Source organism: Bufo gargarizans, chromosome 4 (assembly GCF_014858855.1).
Source record: "Bufo gargarizans isolate SCDJY-AF-19 chromosome 4, ASM1485885v1, whole genome shotgun sequence".
Lineage (NCBI taxonomy): Eukaryota > Metazoa > Chordata > Amphibia > Anura > Bufonidae > Bufo > Bufo gargarizans.
The window spans coordinates 99,071,540-99,090,704 of record NC_058083.1 but is presented as its reverse complement, the minus strand read 5'-3'; the positions used below and the strand labels follow the sequence as shown (position 1 = coordinate 99,090,704).

Here is a 19,165-nt window from a genome sequence, read left to right as displayed (position 1 = left end):
TGGAAGGAGCTGAAACATGCAGTCTGGAAAAGGCACCCTTCAAACCGGACACAACTGGAGCAGTTTGCTCATGAGGAGTGGGCCAAAATACCTGCTGAGAGGTGCAGATGTCTCATTGACAGTTACAGGAAGCGTTTGATTGCAGTGATTGCCTCAAAAGGTTGCGCAACAAAATATTAAGTTAGGGGTACCATCATTTTTGTCCATGCCTGTTTCATGAGTTTATTTTTTTACATAATTCTGTTGAAGCATGGTTGAAAAACAATGTCTGACTTTCATTGGTTAACATTTATAGAATTTTAATTTATTATTACTTTTGTCAGATTAAAGTTATTTCTGTGACCATTGTGACTTTTTCTTTCATTGACCAAAGGGTACCAACAATTTTGTCCACGTCTGTATATAACACTATGTATGAGGCGGCTGGGGCCAAGGTTACATTATATTGCATGGGGGCTACAGAGACATTATACTGTACGACGTGGCTGGGGACAAGGTTACATAATGCATGGGGTGACATTATACTGCATAGGGTGGGTCAAATGGTGACATTATACTACATGATGTGGGCCAAATGGTGACATTATACTGCATGGGGTGGGCCAAATGGTGACATTATACTGCATGGGGTGGGCCAAATGGTGACATTATACTGCATGGGGTGGGCCAAATGGTGACATTATACTGCATGGGGTGGGCCAAATGGTGACATTATACTGCATGGGGTGGGCCAAATGGTGACATTATACTGCATGGGGTGGGCCAAATGGTGACATTATACTACATGGGGTGGGCCAAATGGTGACATTATACTGCATGGCCCCCCATGACAGCAGCTAGGGCCCACACAGCACACAGGTAGTCACCAGCCCGAGTAATGTACAGCAAGCCACACTAACCTGAAAACACTACACCTCCGACTATGCTAAGCCCTGCCCCCAATCCATTTATAGGCAATCAGCATTTGTCTTACCACTAACCAATCAGCGGGCCTGTTATAGCTGCTCTCACATCAGGTGTACATGAAAGAAGCACTGGGAGTGGCTGGGAGCAGCTGCCAGAGGGATTGTCATACTAGTATGGAGATTACCGGCTCCTGCATTTCTCCTTGTCTGTATTGCCGCAGCCCAGCAAACAATCATCCAGGGCCCGGTCCTGGGCCGCGGACCGGTGGTTGGGGAACACTGCTCTATATTGTGCGTTTTTAACGCAACGCAGGCCCCATAGAAGTGAATGGGGCTGCGTGAAAATTGCAAGCATCCGCAAGCAAGTGCGGATGCGGTGCGATTTTCACGCATGGTTGCTAGGAGATGATCGAGATGGGGACCTGATCTTTATTATTTTCCCTTTATAACATGGTTATAAGGTAAAATAATAGCATTCGTAATACAGAATGCTTAGTAAAATAGGGATGGAGGGGTTAAAAAATAAAATAAAATAATTAAACTCACCTCATCCACTTGTTTGCGGAGCCCGGCTTCTCTTCTGTCTTCTTCTTTGATGACCTGGGAGGAAAAGGACCTTTGGTGACATCACTGTGCTCATCACATGGCCCATCACATGATCCATCACCATGGTGATGGATCATGTGACAGACCATGTGATGAGCGCAGTGACGTCACCACAGGTCCTTTTCCTCCTGCACAGCAAAGAAGAAGACAGAAGAGAAGCCGGGCTGCGTAAACAAGTGGATAAGGTGAGTAAAAAATTTTTATTTTATTTTGTAACCCCTCCATCCCTATTTTACTAAGCATTTTGTATTAAGAATGCTATTATTTTACCTTATAACCATGTTATAACATGCCGATTTTTATCATGCGTGTGCAAAACGCATTAAAACACTTTGCACTTGCGCAGAAAAATCGTGCATTTTCCTGCGATGCACACGCCTCCTATCCGGCCCTCATCTGCGACACCAGTGTGAAAGAGGCCTTACAATTCAACCTTTTAAAGCTATGGTCAAAATTTGAGAATTCTAGCTTCCTATAGTTCTGTCAACATGGCACTTTTTAGATGTCACTTCTGAACAGCGCCATGGTCTACATTATTCTATACAGAGGCATGGTATGGTTATTTTTAAGGGGTTTTCTGGGATATTAATATTGATGACTTATCCCCAGGATAGGTCATAACTTCCAGATTGGCGGGGGTCCGGCACCTCTGCTAATCAGCTGGTTGAAGAGAAGGCCTCGCTCCCTGCGTTCGCAGCCTTCCCTGACATCGCAGTGTTGAGCAGGTGTAAATACAAAAAGCCACCCCATTCACCTCTACGGGACGGCTCTCGAGAAGTCAAGTCCCATCGAAGTGACTTGGGCGGTATTTACACCGCTGCGATGTGGACGGCGAGCAGGTAAACAATGAAGGGAAGGCTGCGCTCGCAGGGAGTGCAGCCTTCTCTACAAACAGCCAGTTGTCTGATCCCCACCGATCTGATATTGATGACCTATCCTGAGGATCTGTTATCAATAATAAAATCCCTGAAAACCTATGAGTGAGGTAGGCCACTGCTTGCATATGGGCATCTGTCAGATCCTCCTGACGTATACCCCTGACATACACTGCAGTGTGAATGTACCCTTATCCAACATCACCCATCAGTTTGAGCTAAACATTTAGGGGGTCATTTACAACAGATATACGCCACTTTATGGAGTCTATCAGTCGCAGATTGCACGCCTGTCTCATTTATCATTCTCTACACCTGTTTAAGGCCTCATGCACACAACCGTTTTTTATTAAGGTCCGCAAAAACGGGGTCCGTAGGTCCGTGATCGGTGACCGTTTTTTCGTCCGTGGGTCTTCCTTGATTTTTGGAGGATCCACGGACATGAAAAATGAAAAAAAAATCTAAGTCAAGTTTGCTATTGAAATGATAGGAAAAAACAGACACGGATCATGGACACGGATCACGGACGCGGATGACAATCTTGTCTGCATCCCTGATTTTTCACGGACCCATTGACTTGAATGGCTCCGTGAACCGTTGGCCGTGAAAAAAATAGGACATGTCCTATTTTTTTAACGGCCAGGAAACGCGGATCACGGAAGCGGCTGCCAAACGGGGTCCGCGAAAAAAAAACTGAAAACGGCACAACGGCCACGGATGCACACAACGGTCGTGTGCATGAGGCCTTAGGCATAGAAAATAGTTTAAATCTACGCCTTTGACAACTTCAACAATTTTAAAACATGAATCCGAAGTTGGCACTTTGGATTCCTGTTTTAAAATGTTTTTAAAGTTGTAGAGTTGAAGGCCGAAGTTATTCACGAGACTTCGGACTTAACGAATATTTGCCCCTGCAAAGCCCATACATTTTAATGCTGTGTGGAGACAGGTACAATGTCCGCTGTAACCATGGAAAAGAGCAGTGTACAATGTGATGGAAAAATGAATCCAGCCAGCAAAGGAGGCAATATGGACAATCACAATACATTAGTAAGTGCCTTGTATTAACTTTCTCTACATGATAAATGCCTCTTACTGAAGTGAGACGACCCCTTTAAAGGAGCGGTGGTCACATATGTGCACTATAGTTCTATACCCACAAGGGAATGAACAGTGGGGGTGCCAGCAGTCGTACTTCCTTAGGATAAGTATTTTTTGTGGGCTAACCCCTTTAAGAAAAATACCACTTTAAGATGCTTCCAGACAGATGTAGACAGCCGTAAGAAAAGTCATTCACGTCTCTACAATTAAGGAAATCTAATCACTTGCGTAGCACGGTATTTTTACATTTGACGAGCAGAAGATGTGCTCCGTGTATTAAGTCAGAGAATATAGCTTTGTGTTTAAAATAATCTTCATTGTGTGATCTGAGAGATTTTCGGGAAACAGGTGGGAAATTACATCTCTTCACTCAGCCGCCCTGTCACAACTAATCAGAGGAGGCCCCCAAACACTTATTCCAAGGAGATGTGGAGCCGCTCCCGCTCCCGCCTGGGTTTCGTTAAATTGTCATTTCCATTAGATTGTAATTAAAAATAAGTCATGTGCAATTACTCTTCCAGACGTATCGCGGAGAAGAAAAAAACAACTACAAAATGCAAACTATTAGGCATCCAAAGAGAACGCCGCTCTGAGCAAGATGGAAGGCCCAACCCAAGGCGCAGGAAGGAACCATTTTGGGCATTCAATCTATATTCATTAGACCCAGTCAATTCGTTAAAAGCTAGCGTCAGTACAGGGGCGTACAGAACACATTTTTGAGACAGACTCATGAATATTCACTATGAACACATTCAGCTAGATTTACTATTACTATTAGGGCTCGTTCACACGACCATTGGTGTCCCGTTCCCGTATTGCGGACCGCATTTGTGGATCCGCAATACACGGGCACCGTTCTGTTGTCATTCCGCATCACAGATGTGAACCGGAAGCACGGAGCGGAACACTAAGGAAGCACTACAGAGTGCTTTCTGGGGTTCCGTGCCTCTGCACCGCAAAAAGATAGAACATGCTCTATCTTTTTGCGGGACGGAGGGATCACGGACCCATTCAAGTGAATGGGTCTGCGATCCCCATGCGCCTGCCCCACAAAAGGTGCCCGTGCATTGCAGACCACAATTTGTGGTTCACAGCACGGGACACCAACGGTAGTGTGAACGAGCCTTTACTTTTGGAAATGTGCCAGATTTCAGGTGCAGAGGGCTTGAACCACATTTATTAAAGAACACCTCTCCCCTCTCCGGACATGTCTGCTGTGGTAACTACTTGTTTTCCCCATGTAATAACAGTTCTGGAGCATCTATGTTGTACTATTCCTCTATTATTCCTTCTAGAAGTTTATGAATGAATTGTCTAGCAGTCGGCAGTGAAGGTCCAGATGGGTGTTACCAGTTGGGGGGGGGGGGGTGTCCCTACACAGTCTGTCACAGACAGCACTGGTAGTGGCAGAGAGAGTTCTTTTTAACAGGGACGCCGATGAGGAACAGATGACACTCAATGGCATCTGTTTTAATGGCGCTTTTCCAGCACATACGGTAAATGGAGAATCAAAACGCTATGTGAAAATATAGGAGAAGCCAGCCCAGCAGGCATGGACACATGGGCTCATGTGATCATAATTACCAACTTTTTAATTGGTAAATTCAGGGCATAAAAGCCCCGTCCTGGGAATGCCCCCAAACCCACTGGGATGCCTACTTTAGGTAGGGGGTTCTGATGTTAGTCCCATCCATTTTCAGCCTGTGACAGCCTGAGTTGGACAGGACTATCTCTGAAAATGAAAATTAGGGGCAGTCCTGCAAATTGAGGAGTCATGTGATGCTATGCTGAGGCATCATGGGATTGGTAGCATAGCCCAGGATAGGAGAGAGCAGAATAGAATCTAAGAAATATATAAGTACATACATAAAAAAGGCAGGAGTCTGATGGAGGTTTATGTGGAGCTGGGCACATTCTGATGAAATCTCAGAAATCCCAAAACCTCTGTCACATGAAGCACCAAAACCCTGTATACTTACCTCAGCACCCATGCCAAAGCCCACCCCTCCTCTGCTGCACAAGGGTACCCTGTGTACACACTGAAAGTGGCGGGCACAATGTCCATGGCTCCCAAGATGGCAGCGATTTACCCAAGTGACCGTCTCCCCAGCTGAATCCTCACCTGTGCACAGAGAGTACTTGGTGCATATACAGGCTGCAGAATCTGCCTTATTCCAGAAGGAGTGGAGGATGAGAGTTGTAGTGTCTCTGGCTGCAACACATACATCACAGTGGTAAGCCTCAAACCGGTGCTTCTTAGGGCCGGGCTGTGGCAGGAGGGCACAATCTTTCTTCCCTCCAGGCACACTTGATGTTGGGGCTCATGCTTGATAGTAGTTGAGATACCCTCGTCATTAAGGGACTGGTCCATGTGCAGTGGCCGACGAATGGTGCTGGGGTATGTAAACCAGGCCAGTTGCAGAAAACAGACAAGTGCAGAATGGGAGTTGTCGTACATCCAACAGTAACAAAACACAGTTCCAAACAATTCACAGTGCAAATCTTCTCTGATAGTGATATATGGATATAGGTAATGATGGGGGTTGTAACTCTACATCTCTATATTTCCAAAGTCTCCCCCCTACAGAATCTAAGGCTGGCAATAAGGCTCTCACAAAAATGTCTGTAATTCTCAGCTGAGGGGTACAGGATTAAGAAACAACTCGCCAAGACCATATCAAATGGTGAAGGATGTATTTGAAATTTCCCTCTCACTGCAGTAAAGTCTATTAGCCTTAAACAGCAAATACCTTACTGACAGACTCCATTGCTCGACCATGCAGATTTTGGACCTTCTAGTTCTTTTATTCTCTGGAGTACTGTAAAGTAGAGGTGCTTTCTTGATGCAGATATCTCAGAGATAGTGATTCTCTGAGACATAGGCCTAGTCTTCTAGTCAGGATTGTTAACCCTGACTTATCTATACAAAACCATGAGGTTGCAATACATCAGAACATTTAATGACATTAAAATGAGAAGAAACAATTCTGCAACTACCCTATTCTGGGTAACTGCAAGGCTCTCAGCACCTGCAGAGAAAAGGAGGCAGTCCCATGGGTGCCACCATCTTGGGTGCTGTGGATGCTGCCAGCGTTTGCAAAGGATACCCATGTGCAAGCTAAGTTAGTTGTTATAATGATAATTTACCCTTCTGTACACAAAGCTCCACTGGTCCCAGGTCAAGGGGTTGTCAGTGTAGGTGGCTGCCTAGGGTACCATTTTGCAATTTATGGATTGTTTTTAAACAGTATGCTTGTCCATCCAAAAATTATTAAGGACTGTGGGGCCACGTTCTGAAATACTCGCCTTGGGCACCAAAACAGTAGCAGAACATCACATGGCTTCTGCAGTAGCAATAGTTAGAGCACATGCACACATTCAGGATTTATGTGCGGAGAATACGCACTGAAATCCGCAGGTGTTTGCAGGCAAATCTGTGCGGTCAATACGCATCAATTGGTGCGGATATGCGTGCGGATTCGGTGCAGAGTTTCCCCATGCGGATTTTACTAAGTGAATGAAGAAAATCTGGTCAGGATAAATAAAAGAAATTGACTTGCTGCAGGTTTTAAAATCCGCACCCTAGGTCTAAATCCGCGCGGAAAAAATCTGCATTGTGTGCATTGAGAATTTCAAATTCTCATAGAATACAATGTACATGACCTACGGTGTGGATTTTCCGCACGCAAATCCTGATCGTGTGCATTTAGCCGTACTGTTCCTTATTCATCCATCTTGAAATGTTTTAGCTCCTTGCTCACACTTAAGAAAAGCTCCGCTAGGAGCCAACATTGATCAGGATCTGTGCACAAAGGAAGAAGCTTTGTTGTTCTGCTGCTCTTTTTATTTAATATGTATGCACCAATTATCGTCATGAGACGTAATTACTGGATGTATTGTATGGAAAGAAACATTGCGTCTCATGCCGCCTTACAAAACACGGATGATCAGGTAGAAAGGTCACTCTGTGGCTAGAAATTGACAAAGTGACTGGGAGAAGGTGGGAGCTGCTTTATAGCCGATAGGCTGGAGAGAGGAGGTGGGAGGACATTCGATCAATAAGAAGAACAGAGGTAGGAGAAGGAGGAAGGGGGTATGAGAGAGGAGAGGGGCATCCAAGAGATTAGCAAACGTGCTCAGAGAATGAAGCATCAGACTGCGATTACAAAGCAGATTTCTCCAGGCTAGGTCAAATAAAGAAGCCACATCCAAGAGGCTAGCCTAGAGCCATGTCTGAGGGTGAAATCAACATCAGCCGGGCAAACAATACCAGGAGCTTGTTAGCTTCCCTCACAGGGCCTCACCGGAGTAGTCCTAAAAGACAGGGTATAATCAAGTCTTTACGTCTGTACTGCACTGACATGGACAGAAGACAGAAATATCCTCCATCTCCAGGGGACGTTGCTCTACTCCCCAGCTACCCGTGTAAGATCTGCAGGACTGGTACCTTTCATCCTACTCATCTCAGACTGGATCCTAACCGTACCAGGCAGCTTGTCATAAAGCCACAGCTCTTATGTGCTTCTATAAATAGCCTCCTCCAGGACCTCGTGGATGCTATAGACAATCATCAAGGTCAGCAGGACGCTCTGCTTCCTTATTAGACAAGCACAGATGTTACCTATGTGCAGACTAAATCTATTGTCACCTTGTGGTGGTTAAAGGGGTATTGTCATCTGGACATTTAAGGCATATCCACAGGGCCCACCTCTGGGAACCCACTCCTATATTGAACCCCTGGGAATGGAGTGGCTGGTGGGCGTTGCTCTCTCTATTAATTTCTATAGGACATCTGAAAATAGCTGAACACACTTACCTAGCTATTTTTGGAACTCACCTAGAAGTAAATAGGGGCACCTATGCTTGCATGGCAACCTCTTTTCCTGGCAGCACAAGACAGGGCCCCTTTCTTCGGATAGGAGCAGGTCCCCATCTGTCAGACATTTATAGCACATCTTATGTATATAGGCCACAAGTGTCCAGAAGGACAACCCCTTTAACCACCACAAGGTGGTATGGCCTTTTCCACTCCCCATAATGGTGGCAATATATAGGGCACTAGCATAGTCATGAATGGAGTCATAGGTCATCATCAGGAGAGCGGTCAGGATGCAACAGGCCAAAGGATAAGACGGGGATCAGAAGATAGCTGGGGTCAGAATGTAAAAATATTGTTAGAGGTACTAGATTTCTAGATCCAACAAATTATTTTGCCATATAACTTAATATGAGTCAACTGGCATTCATCTTATAGAGGTTTTGTCTTTCTCTGGATCAACACAGTACAATTATAGGTTGGACTTGATGGACCTGTGTAGTTTTTCAACCATACCAGCTATGTACCTAATGTAAGGAGAAGAACAATAGGTAACAGGTGAACAAACCAAAAGGACAGGTAGGAATGTAATTCAGATACTAGGCCAATATGACAGACAGAACCAAAATCAGGAGCCAAAACAGAGTGAAAATACACAGGAACAATAACCAACATATAGTATCTTAATCTGCAAGCTACATGGTTCTGCTGAAGTACCCTTTATATAGACCAGCAGGGCCGGACATCATCACCATGTAGACTAGAAGGAGAGTTGTAGCCTGATTCAGGAGGACTGCAGCAAAGGAAAGGAGGTATCACCACCTAGCACCTGGACGTGGCTGTCAGCAGGAGCCACAGCCAGCCTCTTGCTCCCCAGCAGTATTTGTGTCTGGCGCTGAAGCAATGAAGCCCCCGACTACCCGTGTGATCACTGTCGGCAACCATTGCCCTCAGTGATTATATCATCACTGCAGAGAGATGCCGTGCCAGACTACCCTGGCATGTCATCTCCATACATCCCCAAATATGTCATAGTCATCTTCCCCAAATATGACAAAACCTGAGAAAGGTCCGAGGTGGACTGAAATTTTGTTCATTAGTCTGGATTTAATATGGACGCTCTCTATTAGGATAGATTATATGTGGTGTCACCATATGTCGTGATAGGTAACTTTGGGTGTGGAGTGAGCTCCTCTCCTGCCGGAAGAAGATGCATGTCCAGTTCTTTGCCATACGGTCACTTTAAGACAGTATATTCAAAAAAGTGCCTCAGTCCAAATCTGGAAGGGTGCACATACAATCAAACAAATATGTCCTCTTAATACAAATATGAAGAAACAAAAAAACATATAAACTAAAATTTTCAGCATGTAAGAAACAAAAACCTTTGAAAATGGAAAGTATATGTATCTTCATATAGTCATATCTCCATCCAAAAGTATCTATTGTTAGTCTGAAGAAGGGTTGCCATGAGGAATTTCAGGGCCCCATAAAGTCAAGCCATGTGCCCCCCTACCCATCCCTTATCACATTCACAGCCATAACAGCCATAAGGTTGTTTGTTTGTTTTTTGCGACAGGCCAGTGTGCCATACACATCAGTAAGATTTTAATTTTTATCAACTTTTATTATGGTTTTAATGAAGGGAAAAAATAGCGGCATTTTTATTAACACGGTTTACCAATCACCATAAATAATATGTTCAATATAATGTACAGGTTATTATGATTACATGGGTATCAAGTACTTTTCTGAGATATTTAACATTATGTTACAAAAACACATTTATTGTAATAGTTTTTGCTCAGTTTTTTTTGTAACATTAACTACGCAGAAGTAAATTAGTTGACACATCTCTGCTGAGGATTGAGCCCCAGACTTTCTGTACAGCAGGTAACTGACTGAACACTACTCTACAGAATATTAAATAATAATATATATTTATAAAGCGCCACCATATTCTGCAGCGCTTTACAAATTCATAGGGTTCATGTACAAAACAAAAGTAACTGGCTAATATACAACTGAAACACTAGGAGTCAGGGCCCTGCTCGCAAGAGCTTACAATCTATCAGGAATTGGGGTGACACATAAGGTAGTTGATTGTGATAAGTAGGATTTGAGCCATTATTGAACTGACAGGAGTGGTGCCGGACGATCTGCTTCGGGTTTGGGACTGTTAGAGGATTGAGTTCAGGCCAGAGAAGTTGGTGGGGGGGAGATTTAGTCTGGGAAAAATCTGTTTAGGTAGCTTGATAAAACTGCCTGAAAAGATGTGTTCTTAAGGCACGTTTGCAGGCGGAGAAGTTGTGGATTGGCCTAGTATTCCGGGCAGAGCATTCCAGAGAGAAGGTGCAGCTCGAGAAAAGTCTTGAAGACGGGAGTGAGAGGTACGAATTATGGAGGATATTAATCTTAGGTCGCTAAGGCATCTTTCACACTTGCGTTGTCCGGATCCGTTGTGTACTCCATTTGCCGGAATTACACGCCGGATCCGGAAAAACGCGAGTGAACTGAAATCATTTGAAGATGGATCCGTCTTCAAAATGCGTTCAGTGTTACTATGGCAGCCAGGACGCTATTAAAGTCCTGGTTGCCATAGTAGTAGTGGGGAGCGGGGGAGCGGTATACTTACCGTTCGTGCGGCTCCCGGGGCGCTCCAGAATGACGTCAGAGCGCCCCATGCGCATGGATGACCTTTCCATGCGATCACGTGATCCATGCGCGTGGGGCGCCCTGACGTCACTCTGGAGCGCCCCGGGAGCCGCACAGACGGTAAGTATACTGCTCCCCCGCTCCCCACTACACTTTACCATGGCTGCCAGGACTTTAGCGTCCCGGCAGCCATGGTAACCATTCAGAAAAAGCGAAACGACGTTTAGCTTAAGGCCGGATCCGGATTAATGCCTTTCAATGGGCATTAATTCCGGATCCGGCCTTGTGGCAAGTGTTCAGGATTTTTGGCCGGAGCAAAAAGCGCAGCATGCTGCGGTATTTTCTCCGGCCGAAAAACGTTCCGGTCCGGAACTGAAGACATCCTGATGCATCCTGAACGGATTTCTCTCCATTCAGAATGCATGGGGATAAAACTGATCAGGATTCTTCCGGCATAGAGGCCCGACGGCGGAACTCTATGCTGGAAGACAAGAACGCAGGTGTGAAAGAGCCCTAACAGAACGGAGAGCACGAGTAGGGTGGTAGATGGAGATGAGGGAGGAGATGTATGGAGGTGCAGCACTGTGGAGAGCTTTGTGGGTGAGAAGTTTGAACTGTGTTCTGTGGTGGGTGGGCAACCAGTGAAGTGACTGGCACAGGCTAGTGGCATCAGTGTAGGGGGTGGTTGGATAGATGAGCCTGGCTGCAGCATTTAGGACAGACTGAAGGGGAAGAGTTTAGTGAGAGGGAGACCGATTAGTAATGCGTTGCAGTAGTCAAGACTGAGAATGACTCAAGGCAACAAGAGTTTTTGCAGTTTCCGCCGTAAGAAAAGGGCGGATTCTGGCGATATTCTTGAGGTGCAGACGACAAGAGCGTGTAAGTGATTGAATATGGGGAACGAAGGAAAGATCAGAGTTAAATGTGGCCCCAAGACAGCGGGCATGCTATACAGGAGTTATGATAGTGCTGCAGACCGGAATTGAAATATCAAGTTTAGGTGGGTTAGTAGATGGGGGAAAGACAAGAAGCTCAGTTTTTGAGAGGTTCCGTTTTAGATACACAGAGGACATGATGTTAGAGACAGCTGCCAGACAATTACTGGTGTTTCGGAGTAAGGCAGGGGTGATATCAGGGGATGAAGTGTACAGTTGGGTGTCGTCAGCATAGATATGGTACCGAAAGCCAAATCTACTGATAGTCTGTCCGGAACTGCAACAGAACTGCTCTGTTGTGACGGTTTGAACTTCAGACCTTCTGTTCAGCAGGTAATAGACTTACCACTAATCTATAGAACTGCTCTGTTGTGAGGGTAGGACTTTCTGTGCCTAGAAAGATACTAGCTAATGTACTTATAGCAGCAATAAGTCACAGAAAGATATAAGCTGTCCCATATCTATGCTATTTTTCTGTAGTGGTCACATCTCAGTTTTCTACTGAAACATGGGCTCATGCTGTAGGGACTCATATCTAAGTTACAATCAAGTTACTGTTACAGCATAAAGCACAAGTGATGTCACAGGACAGGGATAACGCACAAGTGATGTCACAGGACAGGGATAAAGCACAAGTGATGTCACAGGACAGGGATAAAGCACAAGTGATGTCACAGGACAGGGATAACGCACAAGTGATGTCACAGGACAGGGATAACGCACAAGTGATGTCACAGGACAGGGATAAAGCACAAGTGATGTCACAGGACAGGGATAACGCACAAGTGATGTCACAGGACAGGGATAACGCACAAGTGATGTCACAGGACAGGGATAAAGCACAAGTGATGTCACAGGACAGGGATAAAGCACAAGTGATGTCACAGGACAGGGATAAAGCACAAGTGATGTCACAGGACAGGGATAACGCACAAGTGATGTCACAGGACAGGGATAACGCACAAGTGATGTCACAGGACAGGGATAAAGCACAAGTGATGTCACAGCACTGAGTTAATACACATAGTACTCTCACAATAACAGCAGAAAGCTCATGTACATAGTGATATCACTGGTGCAATAATATGTGAGTTATTACACGGCTCTGGGTAATTCACATAGAGATGTCCCAGCATAGGGATAATACACTCTGTCATGTCACAATGCAAGGATAATCGAATGTATAACTGTGGTGTAAAACTACAGAGATAAAGCACACAGTGTTATCACAGTACAGGCGCCATGCACATGGTGATATCACAACACGACGCTATCACAGCAATAATGCAAAAAGTAGACGGTATAATGCGCAAAGCAGGGGAGCAACCAGAAACTATGGGGTCCATAGCAAAAGACTGAATGGCACTCTATTCTATTCAGATGGGACAACTTAGAGGATGGGGCAAATAGTAGGTGTATGACTGCTACCCTGGTACTTACCCCCCACTATGGGTTGTCTAGGGCTTGATTGCTTTTATTAAAGGGGTTGTCTCACTTCAGCAAGTGGCATTTATAATGTAGAGAAAGTTCAAGGCGCTTACTAATGTATTGTGATTGTCCATATTGCCTTCTTTGCTGGCTGGATTCATTTTTCCATCAGCGGTGGCCGTGCTTGTACACTATGGGAAAAACTTCTGCCTCTCTGGTGGCCCAGGACCGTGGTAGCCCACATAGACTGGTGTTTGGAATTTTTTTTTTATAGTGTTCAAGCACGACCACCACTGCTGGATTGGTAGGTGGTCATAACCATGGAAATGAGCAGTGTACAATGTGATGGAAAAACTAATGAAGCCAGCGAAGGAAGCAATATGGACAATCATAATACATTAGTAAGTGGCTTGTATTAATGTTCTCTACATGATAAATGTAATTTGCTAAAGAGAGACAACCCCTTTAAAGCCTAAATCCACTGCAATCATGAAAGTTCATATATGAATGCAATCATACCCAATATCAGTCTGCAAAACAGGCATGGCCGTCCCACGGTCGTGTAAACGCACCCTTTCTGAAACAAAAATCATGGTGCGGACAAGGCCTGAATCTTCGGCTCGCTCACATCTGTGTTGAGCTTTCCATTCTTCTGATTCATCAGAAAAAAACAGAAACTTTTTTTTTTTTGAGCATCGGTTGTGCTCAGTTTGCATCGGGTTTGTGTCGCTTCCATCAGAGATCCGTTATTTTTTATGGGAGAATAGGTACTGACTGCTGCACTTATCCAGAGTTCTCCCTACGATTATGTACTGATGGGGCGCAGGTTCGGCTTTGTCCAAAACGTTTAATCTTCCTGGCACATTTTACACTTCACCCTCGCTCCTGATACTAAATCTATACATAAAACTAGATTATAAAAACATGTAAAAGAAGGAATCACTATAAGGCACCATTAACATAGTAACATAGTATATAAGGCCGAAAAAAGACATCTGTCCATCCAGTTCGGCCCTGTTATCCTGCAAGTTGATCCAAAGGAAGGCAAAAAAAAAACTGTGAGGTAGAAGCTAATTTTCCCTACTTAAGGGGAAAAAAATTATTTCCCAACTCCGATCAGATAACTCCCTGGATCAACGACCCCTCTCTAGTAGCTATAGCCTGTAATATTATTACGCTCCAGAAATACATCCAGGCCCCTCTTGAACTCTTTTAGTGAACTCACCATCACCACCTCCTCAGGCAGAGAGTTCCATAGTCTCACTGCTCTTACAGTAAAGAATCCTCTTCTATGTTTGTGTACAAACCTTCTTTCCTCCAGACGCAGAGGATGTCCCCTCGTCACAGTCACCGTCCTGGGAATAAATAGATGATGGGATAGATCTCTGTACTGACCCCTGATATATTTATACATATTAATTAGATCTCCCCTCAGTCGTCTTTTTTCTAAAGTGAATAACCCTAATGTTAATAATCTTTCAGGGTAGTGTAGTTGCCCCATTCCAGTTATTACTTTAGTTGCCCTCCTCTGAACCCTCTCCAGTTCTGCTATGTCTGCCTTGTTCACAGGAGCCCAGAACTGTACACAGTACTCCATGTGTGGTCTGACTAATGATTTGTAAAGTGGCAGGACTATGTTCTCATCACGGGCATCTATGCCCCTTTTGATGCAACCCATTATCTTATTGTCCTTGGCAGCAGCTACCCGACATTTTTTTTTATACAGCTTAGTTTGCTGTACACCAAAATTCCTAGGTCCTTTTCCATGTCGGTGTTACCTAGTGTTTTACTATTTAGTATGTACAGGTGACTTGCATTATTCCTACCCATGTGCATAACCTTACATTTGTCAGTGTTAAACCTCATCTGCCACTTATCTGCCCAAGCCTCCAATCTATCCAGATCCCTCTGTAGCAGTATACTGTCCTCTTCAGTGTTAATTACTTTACACAGTTTAGTGTCATCTGCGAAAATTGATATTTTACTGTGCAAGCCTTCTACAAGATCATTAATAATCATTAAGCCAGTTACCCACATACAGACGTTTTCTCCCAGTCCGAGCATTCTCATTTTATATACTAACCCTTTATGTGGTACAGTGTCAAATGCTTTGGAGAAGTCCAGATATACGACATCCATTGATTCGCCGCTGTCAAGTCTAGAACTTACCTCCTCATAGAAACTGATTAAATTACTTTGACATGACTGATCCCTCACGAAGCCATGCTGATTTCGCTTTATTTGCTAATTTTCATTGACGTACTCCAAGATAGCATCTCTAAGAAAACCTTCAAACAGTTTACCCACGGCAGATGTTAAACTTACCAGCCTATAGTTTCCAGGCTCTGTTTTTGGACCCTTTTTGAATATTGGCCCCACATTTGTGATGCGCCAATCCTGTGGAACATTCCCTGTCAGTATAGAGTCCTTAAATTACAACACCATTAGTACGACGTCATAATCTGAGGGTGAAGTGACATTTAGCGTAAAGCCATTCCCAAGAACTTGGTGGAACATTCCAGAAGAATTCATTAAGATTATTCCTCATGTTATAGGAGTCTTTTATTGTTATTGCAGCACAGCTGTCAGATGCAAGTTCAATTTATCAGAGATTTTACCCCAGTTTTTGGGAGAACTGGGTTAGTTGATTAAAGGGGTTGTCCAGCCATTTTTTATACTGACTCACATCTGCCAAGAACACATCAAATACACTTCACCTTCCCACTCCCCTGCTGCTCCCGTTTCGACGCTCACGGGGTCCCACGCTGACACTCTTGACGTGCAGGAAATGCCCGCTTGGCCAATCACGTTCTGCAGCACTGCCCAGTCATTCCCAGGCTTTCACTGTGCGCCAAGATGGGGCCAAGAGGTGGAGACCAGTAAGAATCAAAGCGGGAGCGGTCTGCGAATGTTTAGATGAATATACCTTATTTTATTATTTTACGTCAAGCTGCACCAGAACATTCTCAGCGTCCGGACAACCTCTTTAACGGACCTTTTCAGATAAAAGGTCATCTCAGATGTTCCCGGCATCACTGCCCAGAAGGTGAAAAGCCTCCTCCAGTCTCCACGAGCCTCGGATCGACTTTAACCAGAATTTACAATACTGGCTCCGCCGAAGCTCTGTTCACATGTGCAATATGGTTTCTGCTTTTTCTTATATAGATCTTCTTATATTGGTCCATTTTCATTGACATTTAACAAAAGACAAATTATGAATGTCAACACTGCCCAGACCCCCCCCCCCCCCCCCCCCCTGGTACATGACTGTCCAGCACCCAAAATTCATAAAAATCTGCAAAATGTTATTGGATCATCTAAAAACATATAACGTAGTACACTGCACGACCAACGCGTTTCAGGTCTGAGCAGAAAAATGCTCATGGCGTGTCGGACTACAACCAGCATATCATACCACCAATGAATAGTAGCAGGGCAGGTGCCTGAGGTGGCACTGTACACCGGATGGTAACCACAGAGTGTTTCGGCAGGCGCCCCATTTGCTACTGGACCTGTGCAGGACTCCCCTCTCCAAAGGGATAAGGAATTGGGCCATGGGTCATGAAAAGACTGTGGATGTTGAAACAAACATCAGGTCCTTACTGGTCTTTGCTATGGAGCCCCCTTCCTTCTACCATTTAGACTGGTGTCATGTCACTGTTTATTATGGGCATATGCACCAGGGGCATCCATGCAAACATCAAAATGGGCACCTCTCGCCCTGCTAATGCCCCACTGGTGACGTGCCAGCCGCAGGAGCTGCCTCTGTGTTATAGTCGCTGTATACCGTATGAAGGTGCGCCATATACTGATATCCAGCTTAACCCATATCAGTCTCCTGACAGTGTGTGAGCCATGGCTGATAACAGAGGGCAAGCATATGAAATCTCAATGCCGTGACTCCAGCAGGCACATCGCTCCGACCCACAGGCCACTATGGTGACAGAACCTAATGAACTAAAGGCACAACACAATTCCATTAAAATGAGACAGAGCGCGACACGTGACCCGTGATGTAAGCTGCGTGATTCAATCACAGGTGCATGACTAAGCCCTTCATTCACACATCTGACCCACGTGACGGAATAACGGTATTTTTTGCACTGGCACAGACCCTGGTGCCACCGATGCATTACCTAATGTGTAAAACCAGTCACTGCTGACTCAATAAGAAAGGCATAAGAAGGGTCAAACCTGCACGGCAAACACGGCTCTTATAGTTATCTATATCCCAATAGTCATCCTCCAAATCCATAGAAATCTATACATTTCATTCCATCTCCAGGGATGGTAGGCCATGTAGTACAGAAGTACAACCTCCACCGGAGACACCAGTCTGCTGAACAAAGCACTAGTGATCTGCACCCAACATATCAGCCGGGAATGGAAGAGAAGTGCCGCACATCACCAGCTATCGTCTAGAGACAGAGATCGATAGATAGATGATGGATAGATCGATAGATAGATGATGGATAGATCGATAGATAGATGATGGATAGATAGATAGATAGATAGATAGATAGATAGATAATGGATAGCTATATAGATGATAGATAGATATATGATGGATAGGAGATAGATCGATAGATAGATAGATAGATAGATAGATAGATAGATAGATAGATAGATAATGGATAGATAATGGATAGATGATAGATAGATAGATAATGGTTAGATATATAGATGATAGATATATAGATAGATAGATAGATAGATAGATAGATAGATAGGATAGATAGATCGAGGATAGATAGATAATGGATAGATAGATAGATAGATAGATAGATAGATAGATAGATAGATAGATAGATATGAGATAGATGATGGAAAGATAGATAGATAGATAGATAGATAGATAGATAGATGATGGAAAGATAGATGGATGATAGCTAGATAGATAATGGATAGATAGATATGAGATAGATGATAGAAGATAGATAGATAGATGATGGAAAGATAGATGGATGATAGATAGATAGATATGAGATAGATGATGGAAAGATAGATGGATGATAGATAGATAGATAGATATGAGATAGATGATGGAAAGATAGATAGATAATGGATTGATAGATAGATGATGGATAGATAGATAGATAGATAGATATGGATGATAGATAGATAATGGATTGATAGATAGATAATAGATAAATAAAAGATAGATAATAGATATGAAATTGATAGATAATAGATATAAGACAGATATGAGGTACATGATAGACAGACAGGTAGGTAGGTGGAGGTAGGTGACCATGGGGCACGCTGTTCCCTGTGACATTGCATGCAGTAGGTGACATTCAGACATGACACTCTCTCCCGGAGACTGTGGGGTCTGCGCTGATACTGGCTGCACATGTATGACCCCATCACCACAAGGCTGACATGCCTTCTCCATGTCTGTGCCGTCCAGTCCCCCTGCCCCGCGTCCATTACCTGCGTGTCGCACGCTTCTCCCCCGCACGGATCCCCGGGGAGATCTGAAGAGACCAGAAGAAGAGCGGAGAGAAGAAGGAAGAAAAGCTGGGGCACCAGAGCGGGAGACCACGGAGGAGGCATGGGGAAGGGCGGCTGCTGATTCCGCTGCTGTCCTGGAACTGTCCGCTGCTTCTGGTACCCGCTCCCGGCTCTGGATGCTGCGATCACTGAGCTGCAACCAGCCGGCTCCTGTTACTATAACAACCGCGGACTGACAGGCAGGAGAGCGGGGAGGGAGGTGAACACTTGGGGGCGGGGACAGGGCGATAACGGGGGTGGCAGGGAGAGGGATGGAGGGAGCAGCAGGCTGCCTGTGCACTACCTGTCCAATCAGATAACAGCTTACATGATTTACTCTGCACTGAGAAA

The 19,165-nt window shown here is 44.6% G+C and overlaps 1 protein-coding gene across 1 annotated transcript in view; it reads right to left on the bottom strand.

The window, feature by feature from the left end:
- Positions 1–18,939, bottom strand: part of DNER (delta/notch like EGF repeat containing) — a 240,439-nt gene extending 221,500 nt beyond the window's left edge. The window contains exon 1 of the mRNA XM_044290795.1: positions 18,755–18,939. Within this exon, the coding sequence (XP_044146730.1) occupies positions 18,755–18,877 (123 nt within the window). The 5' untranslated portion in view covers positions 18,878–18,939. The remainder of the gene's footprint in view (positions 1–18,754) is intronic.
- Positions 18,940–19,165: the final 226 nt, after the last annotated feature.